This window comes from Strigops habroptila, chromosome 8 (assembly GCF_004027225.2).
Source record: "Strigops habroptila isolate Jane chromosome 8, bStrHab1.2.pri, whole genome shotgun sequence".
Classification (NCBI taxonomy): domain Eukaryota; kingdom Metazoa; phylum Chordata; class Aves; order Psittaciformes; family Psittacidae; genus Strigops; species Strigops habroptila.
In genome coordinates, this window is record NC_044284.2 from 40,797,400 (window position 1) to 40,812,460 (window position 15,061).

General features: G+C 40.2%; 1 protein-coding gene across 6 annotated transcripts in view; it reads left to right on the plus strand.

The window, feature by feature from the left end:
* RASAL2 (RAS protein activator like 2) overlaps positions 1–15,061 on the plus strand; it is a 186,766-nt gene that overhangs the window by 129,417 nt on the left and 42,288 nt on the right. For all 6 annotated transcript variants that reach the window (XM_030495124.1, XM_030495125.1, XM_030495127.1 and 3 more), the window contains one exon: positions 1,473–1,579. In XM_030495124.1, the coding sequence (XP_030350984.1) occupies positions 1,473–1,579 (107 nt within the window). The remainder of the gene's footprint in view (positions 1–1,472; positions 1,580–15,061) is intronic.

Here is a 15,061-nt window from a genome sequence, read left to right on the forward strand (position 1 = left end):
TCCAGATTTCTTAGCTCTCATTCAGTATGCTCCATTTTGTCGTTCTTCAAGCATCCATGGGAGATACATATTGTAACTGGTGAAATCAAAGTCCAATATGCAAAGACATCACAAGTAATGTTATCCCTGAAGAAGGTTTTTCTCTTTTTTTTCCTTGGTTATTTTGAAGAAAACACTGCTCTTGTGGCACCAGCTGGCTGTCTATCTCTGTAAACCTTTTTTTGCTGCTCTGAATCAGGATATACAGTGAAATTTTCTGTAGCGGAGGGAAGCCGGCAGTTGGGCGTCTGTTAATAGCCTGAAAGTAACTAATGAGGATGTGCAGTCGGAGCGATTGATTGAATAGCTGCAGTCCTGTGTGTTTCTTTTTCGCTCGCTCGCTTGCTCCCTGCAAGCTGTGGGAAGGGAGGGGGAACGGAGAGACCCAGCTTTCTCTTAAGTGGAAGTAGCACGGATCCCCAGGGCCAGGCGGCCAGAAATGGAAGTTTAAGCTGCATCTGTCTCTTGAAAGGAAAACGGCAGGAGTCAAAATGTCACTGTCTGGAGTCACGGCTTACTCCTTTTCTTTAAGATTCAGAAGATAACAATGGACTTTCTACTAGGAAGTGATTTTTTTCTCTCCCTGTGTTGGGGGATGTTTTGTGAAGCTGGATTCCTTTAAGTCTGGCGTTTGAGCTGGAGATGGGCAGCAGTTGTGATAAAGGTATCTGTATGTACATGTATCTAGCTATATGTAAAAATGCATATATGTACAGTATGTGTGTGTTTGTGTAGAGATTGTGTATACTTTATTATGCTGCTATTCTAGTATTTATATGAGAAAAAGATGTGTCTTTTATTAATATTTGTGCTAGTCAGATCAGCCTGCATGGATTTAAGATGCCAAAATCGTATCTTAGTAAGGTCATATTGCCAGTATGAGAAGTTGACCTATTTTTTTAATCTGCAGAGATATATATGTCATATTACCCAGGCAGTTATGAGTCTTCTGCTGGTTGCATGGTTTGAGCAAGTAGTGGGATCATATAAGACCGAACTTTGACCTTTGTAAAATTGTGTTCAGCTGTGACTAAAATTGAGCTTCCCTGTGTCTTGATTTTAGTTATCTGTTAGTTACTGCATTGCTTATGTAAAAAAAAAAAAAAAAAAAAAAAATAAAGAAAAAGTTCTATGAATACCATCTCACAAACAGTAATAGAACACTAGATATGTTTGGGTATTATCTTTACCAGCATTTTTTATTTTAATTGCCTATTGCCTACAATCAAGTCAGATTCACAACTCTGAATTTGTCTGTGGAAATGCCATTGTAATTTAGTAAGTAAATAGGATATAGAGAAATAGGTGAGTGTAATTTAGCAGTTTAGTAATGCACTTGAAACTTTGCTGAGGCATCTGTCCTATAGAGCATAAAACCTGATTATTCCCCACCCCCTGACACCCATTCACCTTCTTTTTCTTCTCTTCCTTAGAGGTCCCGGCAGAGAGATCTCCTCGCAGACGGAGCATCTCCGGGACCAGCACCTCTGAGAAAACCAACTCCATGGATGCTTCGAATACTTCCCCTTTCAAAGTGCCAGTAAGTGTGCCTTTCCTGCAAAGGAGGAATTTTTCTCATTGAATAGGAGGAGGAGATTAAAATATCAGTGTACATCTGAGCTCGGGGGGGGTGGGGGGAAGAAAAGTAAAAAAAGCGTATTTAGCTATATTTCCATATTTCCACTTGACCAAGAGGTATTGCTACCAACTGTCATGTATTATCAATGAGATTTCTGATAGATCCATATCTTGCTTATTTTCATTGCCTTGATCTAAAGTTGCAAATAGTGAAACTTCGATGTTAATGTGGGCAATGACCTATATAAATATTTTTGAAGTCGTCACCAGGGATTGTGTTATATATTCAATTTTGACTAGGAAAAATGTTCCTTTAGGTTGGTGATAGCATGTTATTTTTCCCTCATGCCAATGAAGTACATTGAAATGGCTTTACAGTTTATTCAGAAGCTGATGAAAATTCTGCAGGTGTGTTAATTGCTCTTTAGCTCTTCAGTTTTTGGTGTGAATTTGGCCATGAGTCTGCATGACACTTTTTCAGTTAGAGTCTGAATTTTCTTCCTTGTGTCAGTCTTTGCTCAGTGTATTCAAGAGCACAAAGGCCTTTCGATTATTAGGCTGAGGGCAAATGCTTCATGTTGAAGTAAGGTGCTCAGTAATTTTTCAACAATATTTGTTCGTGTTTCAAAATATCTGATTTGAATATTGCAAGTATTTTTATACCTCTATTTTTGGCAAGTAATCTGCCTACTTTAAAACCTGGGGAAAACCAGGAGAATGATCTAGTGAACATTGGGGTTGTTTGTATATTTTCTATGGACATGAGTACCATTTCTGTACCTTAGTGTATGTGTTCTTGCTTTGCTTTAGATAGCACTCATCCCTTTTAAGCACACTTCCTACCTCACTTTAGATACAAATGTGTGTGAATATTGGTTTTTTATTAAATCCTATATTGTGTCATTTTAAAAATACAATTTAAAAACAGCCAAGGATTTCATGAGAGCCATTTGAGTTATAAAAGGATTAAGGTTGGTCACAGTGTACAGAATATATGGTGTTTAAAGCAACCTGTCATGATTTATTGGAATTGAAAAAGGGACCAAGGAAGCAGTGACTCTACTGGGTATCCATACTTGTTCCCTTTTCAGAGTCATAGAATAATACAGATTGGAAGGAACCTCTGGAAATCTCTGATGTATCCCCCTCTTCAGAGCTGGACCAACATGTATCAGGTTGCTCAGGGCATTCTCCAGGCAGGTGTTGAAAACCTCCACATATGCAGATTGCACAGCCTTGCTGGACGACCTGTTCTGATGTGTGACTAACCTCATTGTGAAGAATATTTCTTTTGTAAAGGCTTTCTTGCCAGAACAAAACTTGAACTTCTAATGTCTATTGAAAGACCATGAATCACATTTTCCTCTAGTTCAAAAAATATCTGAAGTAGCAGTTAAAGCAGAATATATTGCTGAGTCTTGAGAAGAGAAAGCTCTACGAGAAATTTTAGCAATGTGTATAAATACCTGATGGAAGGGAATAAAGATGACAGAGCCAGGCTATTTGGACGGGAGGCCGTGAGCACAAATTGAAATATAAGACATTCCACTTAAGCATAAGAAAAACCTGTTTTCACTGGGAGGGTGGTCAAGCACTGGAACAGGTTGCCTGGAGAGGTTGTGGAGTATCCATCCTTGGAGATCTATTCAGGATCAGACTAGACACTGTCCTAAACATCTTGCTCTAGTTTACCGTGGTTTGAGCAGAGGTGGTTGGACTAAATGATCTCCAGTGGTGCCTTCCCACCTTACCTATTCTGTGATTGTATGAACTGTTCTCTGTCACTTCAATGACCTGTTTTCTGTGTGGTACTTAGAGCGGGTGGGGAAAAGGGTCTTGGTCTGGTTACATGTGAAGCTGTTGCAAGAATATTCTGTTATGTCAAGTTCTGAGATTTTTATGCTGAGCCCATAGTCCACACAGTTCCAGGAGGGTTTCTGAAATCTAAGAGCCTTCAAGTCCTAGCTATTCTCTTGTTCATTTATAAGAAATTCTCTGTCTTCTTGTCTTCATCTATGAGTAATTGCCCTTGCCTTTAGATGTATACATGTGTTGTCATAGTCTTTGCCTAATGACTGCAAGCTATGTATCAGAAGTGTTTGATTACTATCTGTATTGTTTATATGCCTTATTATTTTTTTTGTTCCTCATTTTTGTGCAGTTTTTAGAACACTGATACTATCTTTTAAGCTATGTTTTAATGCTAATTCTGATTTTTCTCTAATACTTCTTAGCTCGTGCTCCCTTTCACAACAAGAATCTTGCAGAATGTTTCTCATTTCCCCTGGCAGTGTATTGTGCTTTTAGGACTCTGGCAAATAGGCTCAGGAAGCAGTATGCCTTTCTTGGACATAAACAAAAAAAAAAACCCAACCAAAACTAGAAGCTATTTGTGCCACGTGTAGCTAGTATTATGCTTCTTTGTCTGCCTGGCCACCTGTATACCCAGGAGCATAATGCACCCTCCTGTCTTATAGGGACAACGCTTCTGGCATTGTAGGTATTGCTGTGAATAACCCATTTATATGCTGTTACTCCTAGCAGGTTGCAGTGCAGGTGGGGGCTGAGATCACCCTGTTTTAAAACATGCCAACTTCTGATCTGTTTAAGAGAGTAAGCTGCAATTAGAAGTGAGATTGCTTAAGAATATAGATGAGCTCAAGCCAAAACTACTGAAATAAAATACGCTGTTAACTTTGTGGATTGGCACACATCTAATAGGTGGATTATAAGATGGGGAGGAATCATGTTTCTTTCCTTGATTTATATTAAGAATTTCCCAGCTCTCAGAAATAGGTAAGATGACTTGAGCACCTCATGAAAGTCTCAGATCAGTGGTCTGAGAAAGGCTTCAAGCAAAGAATGTAAGGCGTGCTTATAATGACTTTAAATTTGTGTGTGTGAGGCCATCTTTAAATTATTCTACATCTAAAGGAGAGAAATAATAAAAGAACTTGCAGGGTTTTTTCCCAAACATTAACACCTACAGTATAGGTTGGAGGGCTATGGGCAGCTGTTGTGTAGTGCTGTCTCAGTTATTCTTTCTTTGGCCCTGACTCTGTGCCATACCTTCTACTCACTGCTCGGATTTCTAACAGAAAGCAGCTTAAGGCAGGGGACAGCTTAACCTTTTTCCATACTGATAGAAAATTATGCTGAGACTTTCATAATAAGTTGCTTTTACAGCTTTTTAAGTTTGCCTCTCAGAAAAGCTATTTAAAAGCTGTCTTCTCAATAGGACAGTGGCTTCCAGCATGTTCTGTGCAGTTGGGGTTTTTTTGCTTTCAAACACCAGGCAGTGGTACTTGCACAGAACAAGGCATCTGTTTTTTTAATACTGCTAATTGGCATTTGTTTAGCATCTGGAATTTTGATTCATAACAGCATAATGGCCTTAAGCAAACATTTCCGTGACGAGACATTTTTTAAGTAGTCTTTTCAGTGGCAGTGGTCAGCGAAGAATCTATTTTAAGGGGCTGACGTGTGAAGTTCAGGAAATTTGCCTTCCTACCTCCCGCCTGTGCAGTGGAGGAAAAGACATATGTTCGAATTTACTGTTGTGTGGAAAGTAGAATTTCAGTAATTGTAAACACACTCTTTCTCAGGACTAACCACTACATGCACCAGTGTGTGCAGCATGTTTGGTCTGGTTGTGTCCCAGCAAGGGGAATAAAGTGGATTTTGCTAATGCAGACATTGCACAGCACAAGGCATACATACAGAGATTAGAGCTCTTGGTGCTTGTCCTTTCTTTTTTTGTTCCCCATTTCCCCAAAAATTCTTGCCTGCAAGTAAAACAACTAGGTCCGGTTTGTTAATTGCCATTTGACAATTTCCAAGTGTATCTGGGAGGAATATTGAGCAAGAACAGAAGGGCGTGAAAGGTAGGAAAATTGAGATGAGGAAGTGTAAGTGTGTCTTCTCACATTCAGACAGATGTGTGCTCTTTATAGATATGTACATATAGGAAAAGTAATTTTTAATAATGAATATTATTTGACTGAACAAATAAGAAGGCAGACGGAACTGGCTAGAAGTAGGCATTGTGACGCATAGGTGGGCGAGAAACCAGCTTTTTTCTTCCCACACACACACTATGTCCTGGCACAGTGTCTCAGTCTCAGTGCATCCCGTTCCCTACTGTTGCACTGTTGAGCCCTGGTAGCACTGTGGCAACCTACCATATTTTCTCATTGCTCTGCCATTAGAATTGAGGGATCAGTGTAAATATGTGATTATCAAGACCTTAAAATCTCCTGCAGTAGCAGGATAGAGAAGGAATTGCTAAACCACTCTTAATACTTGTGTTGTGCGCTCCAACCTTTGCTTCTTTGGGGTAGGGTTGTTAGTGAGTTGTTATTACAAATGATATATGATTCATGCATGTCTGCTGGCTATTAAAAAGAAAGATGAGAAAGAGGCAAAGAAGCAAGTGCAAATGAGATAGCAAAGCCAGAATACAACATTTGAAGTAAATAAAATCATTTTTAAAGGAACCCCGTGTGTGTATGATGGGAAGACTGATACATACAGATTGCCTTCCTTGGTTTGCTTCTAGTTGAGGGTATAATTGGATCTATAGAAACACTGTCTGCCTCTTTGCTCTTTAAGAGTACTGCTAAATGGAACAGAAGACAATGCAGCCAGCCTAAGTGAAGGTCAAAGCTTGATGAGATCTCGTGGCTGCCCAGCCTCATCTTTTATGCAGTCAGCAAGATTGTTACTTCTCCAGAGCACTGCTCTGCTACCGTCATGCTGCCAGGTTAGGGCAAGTTTGATCTTTTCTGGCCACGTGAGCTGACGGCATACAAGCACATATTCTTAATTCTGCATCAGCACCAGTGCAGAGACAGAATTGTTGATTTACATTAGTGTGAGGCACCGTGGCACCCTTCGTGAAAAACTGCCTGTGCTCAAATCTGTTAATGCAAGATTAACATTCTTCCTTTCATTTGCCATTCATTTCTTACTGTTACATGTTTGTTTGCTGTAATTTTTTATCATTTGCCTGCAATGTGATGGCTTAGGTATGCTGGCTGTTATTGCACGGATTTTGTGTCAGAAGGTGTAAATGGGTGATTGGCTATCACTAGGATGCTCCCTAAGTTCTCGTCTCTATCTTTATTCTGGGGTAATATTGCTCACAGGCTTTATAATGTTCACACTGTCTTTTCTGCCAAAGCGTATTTGTTCGTTACATCAAATTGAGTCAGATGATGGGTACATCCAGTCTGTGACACCGTCTGGTGGACCTTAACAGCAGGAACGTTTTTCTTACGTTTGGTGTAAACCTGACTTTATCTAATTCTCCTGCAATTAATGTAGGGAAAGTAGGAATGTATATAGCTTTAAACACTGGTCATATTCCAGTCATCCTTGGTTTAACAGCATTTAAACAGTGTACCGACTGTTTAAACAGTGTACCGACTCATGCTATTTTTCACCTCCAAATCATGGCATAGTCAAGGTATGCAGAGTTTAATTAATGCATCCTCTGCAAATCAGTCCTTCTGACCCTTTTATCACTTTTCTTGCTCTTCTGTTTTTAATTCCTTTCAATTGACTCTCCAAGTTCTGGTACTAAAGTTCACAGGAGTGTGTGTTATCAAGTTTCTAATTGCTCACAACCCTTTGTGTTACTTCTCTGTCCTCCCTAGCCCTCGCTTCACCTTCTAATTTAATATAGCTCAGTGTAATTAATGTGCTGTTAAACTTTTCTTCCAGATCATTAACAAAGACGTTAAAAAGCAGTCATGCCACTATTCCCACCACATCCCATTGGACCCTTTTTTCTACCTTGATACCTTATCACTTGTCATAATTACTCTTTTCAGATATTCCTGCAGTCAGTTCTCAAGTTTGTGTTACTAGTTTTGACAAAGCTCATTTCCATTAATTTTTCTAATTAGTATGTATGTCGTATTATCAGAAGGTGTTCTTAAATGTTGGGCTGCTTACTGGCTGTGTGCCAGTGGACTAAAGAGCCAGGGTCACAAAAGTTATTGCCTCCTTCCTGACGCAAGAGAGACAAAAATGCAGCTGCTTGAATCGTGGCGAGGTAGCTGGAGGCCATCACTTCTCCACATACTTCACTGGCTGCAGCCAATAACTGTAGTTTGATTAAATACTCTGATAGACTAAGGTGACCTGTTTCATATAATATTTATTGTTTATCACCATTGTGGTGGTGTTGTCTAGACGGGCTTCTGACCTTTATTTTTTAATTCCTGGATAGGGACTTTTAAGGATACTCTTTCCTCATATTAGTGCCTGATGTGGACGGCTTCTATGAAGGCAGCCAGGCTCTGCTCCCACTTGCGTCCATGCTAAACACCTTGCTGAATTAGGATCTGAAAAGTTGATGTAACTCACCCCATTATTGGGTAGCTCTTGTTTCTTCATGAATGCTTTTACTGTGACTCCCAGTGACTTGGAAATTTTATTATAGAATCACAGAATGATTTGGGTTGGAAAGGACCTAAAGATCATCTAGTTCCAACCCCTCTGCCATAGGCAGCGATGCCTCACACTAGACCATGTTGCCCAAGGTTCTGTCCAACCAGGCCTTGAGCACTGCCAGGGACAGAGCATTTACCACATCTTTGGGCAACCCATTCCAGTGCCTCACCACCCTCATGGTAAAGAACTTCTTCCTTATATCTAACCTAAACTCCTCCTGTTTAAGTTTAAACCTTGTCCTATTGCTACAGTCCCTCATGAAAAGTCCATCTCCGGCACCCTTGTAGGCCTCTTCAGATACTGGGAGGCTGCTATGAGGTCTCCACGCAGCCTTCTCTTCTCCAGGCTGAACAGCCCCTACTTTCTCAGCCTGTCTTCATGCTGGAAGTGGTCCAGTCCCCTTATCATCCTTATGGCCCTCCTCTGGACTTGCTCTAGCAGCTTCATGTCCATTTTATTTTGAGGACACCAGAACTGTACACAATACTCCAAGTGAGGTCTCACGAGAGCAGAGTAGGGGGGCAGGATCACCTCCCTCGACCTGCTGGTCACGCTTCTTTTGATGCAGCCCAGGATACAGTTGGCTTTCTGGGCTGCAAGCGGACATTGCTGGCTCATGTTATATTTCTCATCAACACCCCCAGTCCTTCCCCGCAGGGCTGCTCTGAATCTCTTCTCTGCCCCGACCCAGGTGTAGGACCTTGCACTTGGCTTGGTTGAACTTCATGAGGTTGGCATTGGCCCACCTCTCAAGCATGTCAAGGTCCCTCTGGATGGCATCCCTTCCCTCCAGTGTATCAACTGAACTGCACAGCTTAGTGTCGTCGGCAACTGTTATTCCTTCAGTACTTTTGTCTGCTCATCACACAGAGCACATGCAATCTCATGATATATTTTATTAATTAATGTATTATCAATGTATCCCTGTTGTGGTATCCTCTCCATTTCCTTGGTTTTCTTACTAGTTATTATATAATTATTCTTATTTTCAAGTTGTTCATCCTATTCTGCATCCCTCCTGTGGCTGTAGACAAATTTTCATTGGAAAGTTGAGATTATTATCTGGCCAAATCTGCAGTGCTGTCCCATCAGGGGAAAAATATCTTCCTGATCCTTGCTGTTGATCAGCTTGTGTCCTGAAGCATGATAATTGCTCACTCTTGTTATTTTTAAACCTGACTAATGCAGCTACATATGTTATTCTTCCTTATATAAACACATAATCCTTTTTTAATCTTGCTGAAAAAATTTGTCTGTATAATATCTTGTGGTAGAGAATTCTACAGACTGATTTATATATAGCATTAGAAAAGGTCTCCTGACAATCAGTTAAATATGCTGCCTCTCATGTCAAATTGTCCCTTGGTTTTCTTATGTAACAGGGTGCATGAGAAGCTTAGTTAATTTCCATTCTATTTGTTTTATACGTCTATATAATCTCTTCTTGCTTTTGTTTCTAAAATAAATAGTTCATCTTTTAAAAATGTCATTTGTAAATCCCCCCTCTTCTCTGCATTTAATCAGTTTATACTTCTGGAGTTTAGTTTTATACGAGTTTTCTTGCTGAGATGAGATCAGAAGAGAGTGGTGCATTAGTGTGACAGCTATGGCAGATTTACATAATACTACTTTTATTGTCCTTTCTCCTTTGTTTGTACATTCAAACATGGTTTTTTATTGTCCTCTGCCTGTGCACAAACCGCTTCTTCAGTGACACGCAGTGCCAGGCTTTTGAGATGAGTTGATGGTGAAATTTGACTGTTGTCAGTCACTGTCTTGTTCTTTGTATTATCGCCAAGGTGTATGTATAGTTGTTTTCATCTGCTTTTATACTGTGCGAGTGTTGAGAGCCTTTTCAAAGGTAATCACTGCTAATATTTTAATAATGAGTGCTACTGGGTTGTTAGGCAAACTTCTCCCTGCTAGTTAATATTGGCATTTTGTTGTTGTCCTACAGGGGATAGAAAACTTCACCATGTTTGCTCTTAATCCCTGGAATATCCTGCTAGTTGTATCTTTCCATTTTACAACCTGGCTATCTTCCCCTGCTGCTTTGCTTCCCGTAGCTTTACAATGTTACTAGCACAGGAGAGCATTTTCACATGGATATATTTTTTTGTTTTGTCTTGTTTTTCTTTGATAGCTGCTTTTAAGACACTTACAAAATAAAATGCTTTGTGTACTCACAACATGCAGCAGTTCAGAGGCAGTTCTACTGTTGTCCGTAGTCACTTGAGTGTTATCTTTGTACCCATCCAAACCTTCCCCTGAGAGAGAACAAATCTCGTCACTCTGTAAATGAAGTTACCCACCTGCTGTTGTTAATAACGCATTAGTGCTCCTTGGCAAGAATTATAGATGTTCAAGCTGCATTGCAAGCCTCCAAAAGGTAAGGTGTTCGTCCCCAGAAATACCTAATGAAGGTAACAGTGCTGCATACCACAGCACTGTGTGTAAGATGAACCTTTGTTGCCCATATTACACTAGTTCTTGTGCTTTGAAACTTCCTCCAGTACCATTGCATTTTATTGACGGATAATTTGTGCTATAGTTATATCTGGTTTTATTAGTTCATGGCTGAATTAACATTTCGCTTTCAAAACAACAAAGACGATCATTATTTATTATGCATGGGCTCTTCTTTCCAGAATGAATAATCGGTGTGTCTGTATGGAGTAATAGTCAAAGAGTTGAGTAGTTCATACTTGGGCTGTCTTTGAATTTGTTGGGCAGTTCATGTGCTGTTTTATTGAGAATAGGACAGACAGACAGTTGTCATCTTTGGCACAGAATGAACATTTCCTAAAGCCAAAGCTGCCCTGAACAATAACCATCCCTGAATTTAATATATTTGGGGGTCAGAGTTTCTGTACCTTCCCTGTGCAGCTATGGAGGGAAGTTACAAAAGCCTGCTGAATTTATCACTTCTCCTGTGGCGATTTCTTCTTGGCAGAGTGGGAGAGATGAGTTGCTTAACTTCCAAACGAGATGAATAGACTTCTCAGTGGGATTGAATTATTTTTAGATGATGTATCACTGGGATTTCTTACCCCAGTGTTTGATGCTTTTGGCTGAGATGATGAACCTGCTCTGAACCTATTCCACATACCTGACTCAGTGTGTGCTTGTGCGTTCTCACTCCCCTGTCTTTCTTTTTCATTCTTGTTTCTATAAACCTGTGGTTCTGAGGGGCATTTGTACTGAACTTTGTCCCACTACGTGTGGACCATCAAATCTGTCTCTTGAAGGAATAAGGCACTTTCTTCTACAGTTATTCTCTCACTGGACTACTGATAAAATACTGTGTTTACACAGTACTGATCTTTTTGCGTTCTAGGTAATTTATCAACCAGATATTTAGTACTTTTTTTATTAAGAACATAGTCTCATAATTTCTGGCAGTTTGGGTAAGAAGTTTACTTCTCTTTGTCTGAGGATGTTTGTTTAAGCAGTAATATTCCCACTGTCCTTAAAATGATAATTCTTAAAGCTCACATTTCATTTCAGTTAAATATAAGAACCAAAGAGCGGTGTATTTTGTGTTGAAATAAGTGTTTAAGAGAAATACCTAGACAACAACAGAAGAAGGGTAGTTTTGTCTTTTTAATGGTACAAGATACAGTTATTAACATTGGCAGGGCTTTCTTCTCTATAAAAGGAGAAAGTAATAAAACTTTCAGTTAGATGGTATTGTTTCAGCTAGGAGTTTATTTTTCATCACTACATCATTTTTTATATCTGCATTCAGTATTTAAAAGCATTTCCTTTGGCAAATGGTAGTCGAAAAACTCTGCTCAGTTCTGGCATGCGTGAATTTTTCATGCTGCTCCCAGGTTGTCCATCTGTAAGCACTGGCCCTGCATGAACTGCCAGCAAGGTGCGGAGAGCAAATACTGCAAATGTTTTCAGGTCTTTTCAGGATGACCAATAAGCATGCTCTGTCTGAATAATTTTTATCCTTAACTATATTCTTACTTTTCTTTTTTTTTTCTTTTTTTTTGGTATAGTCAATGCTAGATAGCCTTATTCAACCCCTGATAGTATATTTATTTCATTAGGGAATAGATTATGTTCAATTAAACCAAGAACATGTTTCAGTAAAGTTAAAGCAATGCTAATTTAAAATTGTGCATGCACACAAAAATGAATATTCATGGTCCCTATCTGAGTGGGATTTGGAATGATTCAATATAAATATTTTTGGACCTCTGCTGGACTGGGTCAGGTTTGTCTTATTTGCCCTTAAGGGGAAAAAAACCCATATCATTTCGTGTTTGCAATTTGAGTAGCCTGAGAGGTACTGGAATGAAGCCAGAGTCCACCAGATCTGAATCCCTGTAGTTGGGTTTGTTACCTTTTATGCTGAGAGGTCAGAATATATGAAAGTGCCTTTGAAAGTGCTATATATCCTCTACTTGAATTCCAGCAATGGCCCCAAGAGATGTCCAAGAGCATCTATTGATTACAGGGGTTTTTTCAAAGGCACTTTTTCAATAACCAGGACCAAGAAAAATGCAGGAACATGGGTAGAGTTTGAGTGGCACACACAGCTAAAACCACTTCTTCCCTACTGACAGTAACTTTTCCCCCAGCACACTATGTGAAGATTTATGGGTGGTTTTTTGCAGTATCTAGATATCAGGCCTTTTTGTTTCCACTTTATTTCCTATTTCAGGAGTATATAGCAGCTTTCACCCCAGAGGAGCCTGCTGGCTAGTGAGCCTCAAAAACTGATGGGCAGCTTTGAATGTAGCTCTGCCTTCAGATGCAGAAAACAAATTCCCTCTTCCTCTGTCTCCTGCAGCACCATCCCAATGGGCATCCCAGTTTCTCTGCGCTGCCCATGGACAGGTGTGTGTCAGGCTCTGGTGTGTGAGAGCAGGTTGTTTCCTACACAAGTATTTGGGAAATATGCTGCATGTGCTGGAAAGATCCTACAGCCAGCAACAGGTGTGGATAGGCTTTCAGTAATGTATCACCATGCAAATCTCAATGGGTGAGAGTAGACGGGCCACCTTGCTGCATTTGCAGAAGTTGTCGTGGGTATGGGCCTGAGGAGCTGTGGATTTGGTGGGATTTTTGTGACCCCTGACAACTGAGCAGGACTCATTTGGTCATTCATCAAAAGAAACGGAGTGAGAACAAGTGTGAGGAGAGAGACAACCCACCTGCCAGTGTGTACAGAGAGGGGAACCGTGTGGTTTCAAGAAGGGTTAGAATACAGGAGTGAATTGTGTGGAAGAAGAGGGACAAACTGAGTGTAAAAGGACCAAGAATAACAGAATGAAGAAAGGTGAGGAGAGTTGAAGGGTGTGCTTGTTTAAAGGGAAGGGAATACATTTTGTTTCAAAAGGAACTGAAAGTACAGGAAGATAAAGGCAAATGTGAGACTGGAAATTTGGTTTAGAGACGCTTGCAGCGTATGTCTTGACCCTAAAGAAATGCAGGCTTTGCTGTTTGGAAGCAACTTCTTTTCCAGCAATTTAGCATCCACTGATGAGAAGAGGGTAATAGTCCTTTCTTTTGAATACTGTACAATCATAGAGTAGCTCAGGTTGGAAGGAACCTCAAAAGATCACCTGGTCGATCCTTTTGTGGGGAAAGGGTGTCTAGAGAAAATTACATAGCACCCTGTCCAGTTGTAGATAAACCTCATTTTCTTCCTGAAGAGGTGAAAGAGATGTGAGATTTTTCAGACTAAAAGATTGCAGATAAAGTAATCTTTTGTTGTGATGTCCTGATTCTTACGAGTGTGAGAGATAAGTCACATACTTCAGCCTTGGTGAGTCACCTGAAGCCAATGAAACTCTTGCTTTTCTGCATAGAAAAGGAGACCTTGTTTGTCTCCGATTTGCTGATTTCTTTATTACAGGAGGCAGCTGTGGGCAACATCTGTCACCTGTCCCAAATGCAACTTGTGGCAGCTTGCCTTGCAAATGTGTTCAAAATCAGCTGTACTCGACTTCTATCCTAGAAAAACACGGATGGTGGGAGAGCAGTCTGGCCCCAGCTGGATATCACTGTCACTAGCCGTTTACTAAAGTAAGGCTATAGATCTGCTGGTCCAGTACATGCCAAAAGAACGTTCACTTTGAGCAGATTCTACCAGTCTGTAATATTCTTACAAATGTGGTTTCACTTGCATGTGTTTAATAAATTTCCTCACAGCAGTGCACAGGGTAGAGTGGCTCTGTGCAGCTGATCTGTGAAGGAGCAGAACAGATTTGGCCAGTAAAATGTTGCTTAATCCTATTGGATTAAGAACCTCTATGTTGATCATGCCAAAGAATATATGTGCTTGTATGTCTGCAAGCCCTGGAAGTATTTTGACACAATATGGTTTATTTAAAATGCATATTATACGCGGAGAAATTTAAAGGGCTACAGGAGAAAATCAAATGTGCAGGTTTTGAAATATTTCTGTGATTCCCCACACCTATAGATACACACCTGCCTTTTGTATTTCAGTGGTCAGATGTACTCATGTTTCACTACTGGTAACACAACAGTAGGTCTTGACGGTATCAACAAGGAGAGAACTAGGAGAAGCTGAGGACTTATCTGAGAAAGAAAAGTCTAAGGAGTGATATAAGGCAGCCTACTGCAATGGAGAGGGGAGTTACAAAGGTGATGGAGCCAAACATTTCCCTGCAGTGGCAGATGCTATAGTGAGGCAGCAGCTGCAGATTGCTGCTTGGGAGGTTTTTGAACACAAGGAAAATCATTCTCACCGGAAGGCTTATGCAGCATTGGACTGAGTTACCTAGAGAGGTGGTAAAATCTCCATCACCAGAAGTTTTCAAGATTTAGCTAGTCAAAGTCAGAACTAGGCTGACTTAGTGTTGGCAGTGCACCCACATTAAGCAGGAGCCGGCTAGATGATCCCTGGAGGCTCCCTCCAACTAATATGGCTTTGGTTTGTGATTGTTTGGTGAACAATTGTATTTCAAAAGATAGATTACTTGAAGATTTAGTGTTTTTAGAT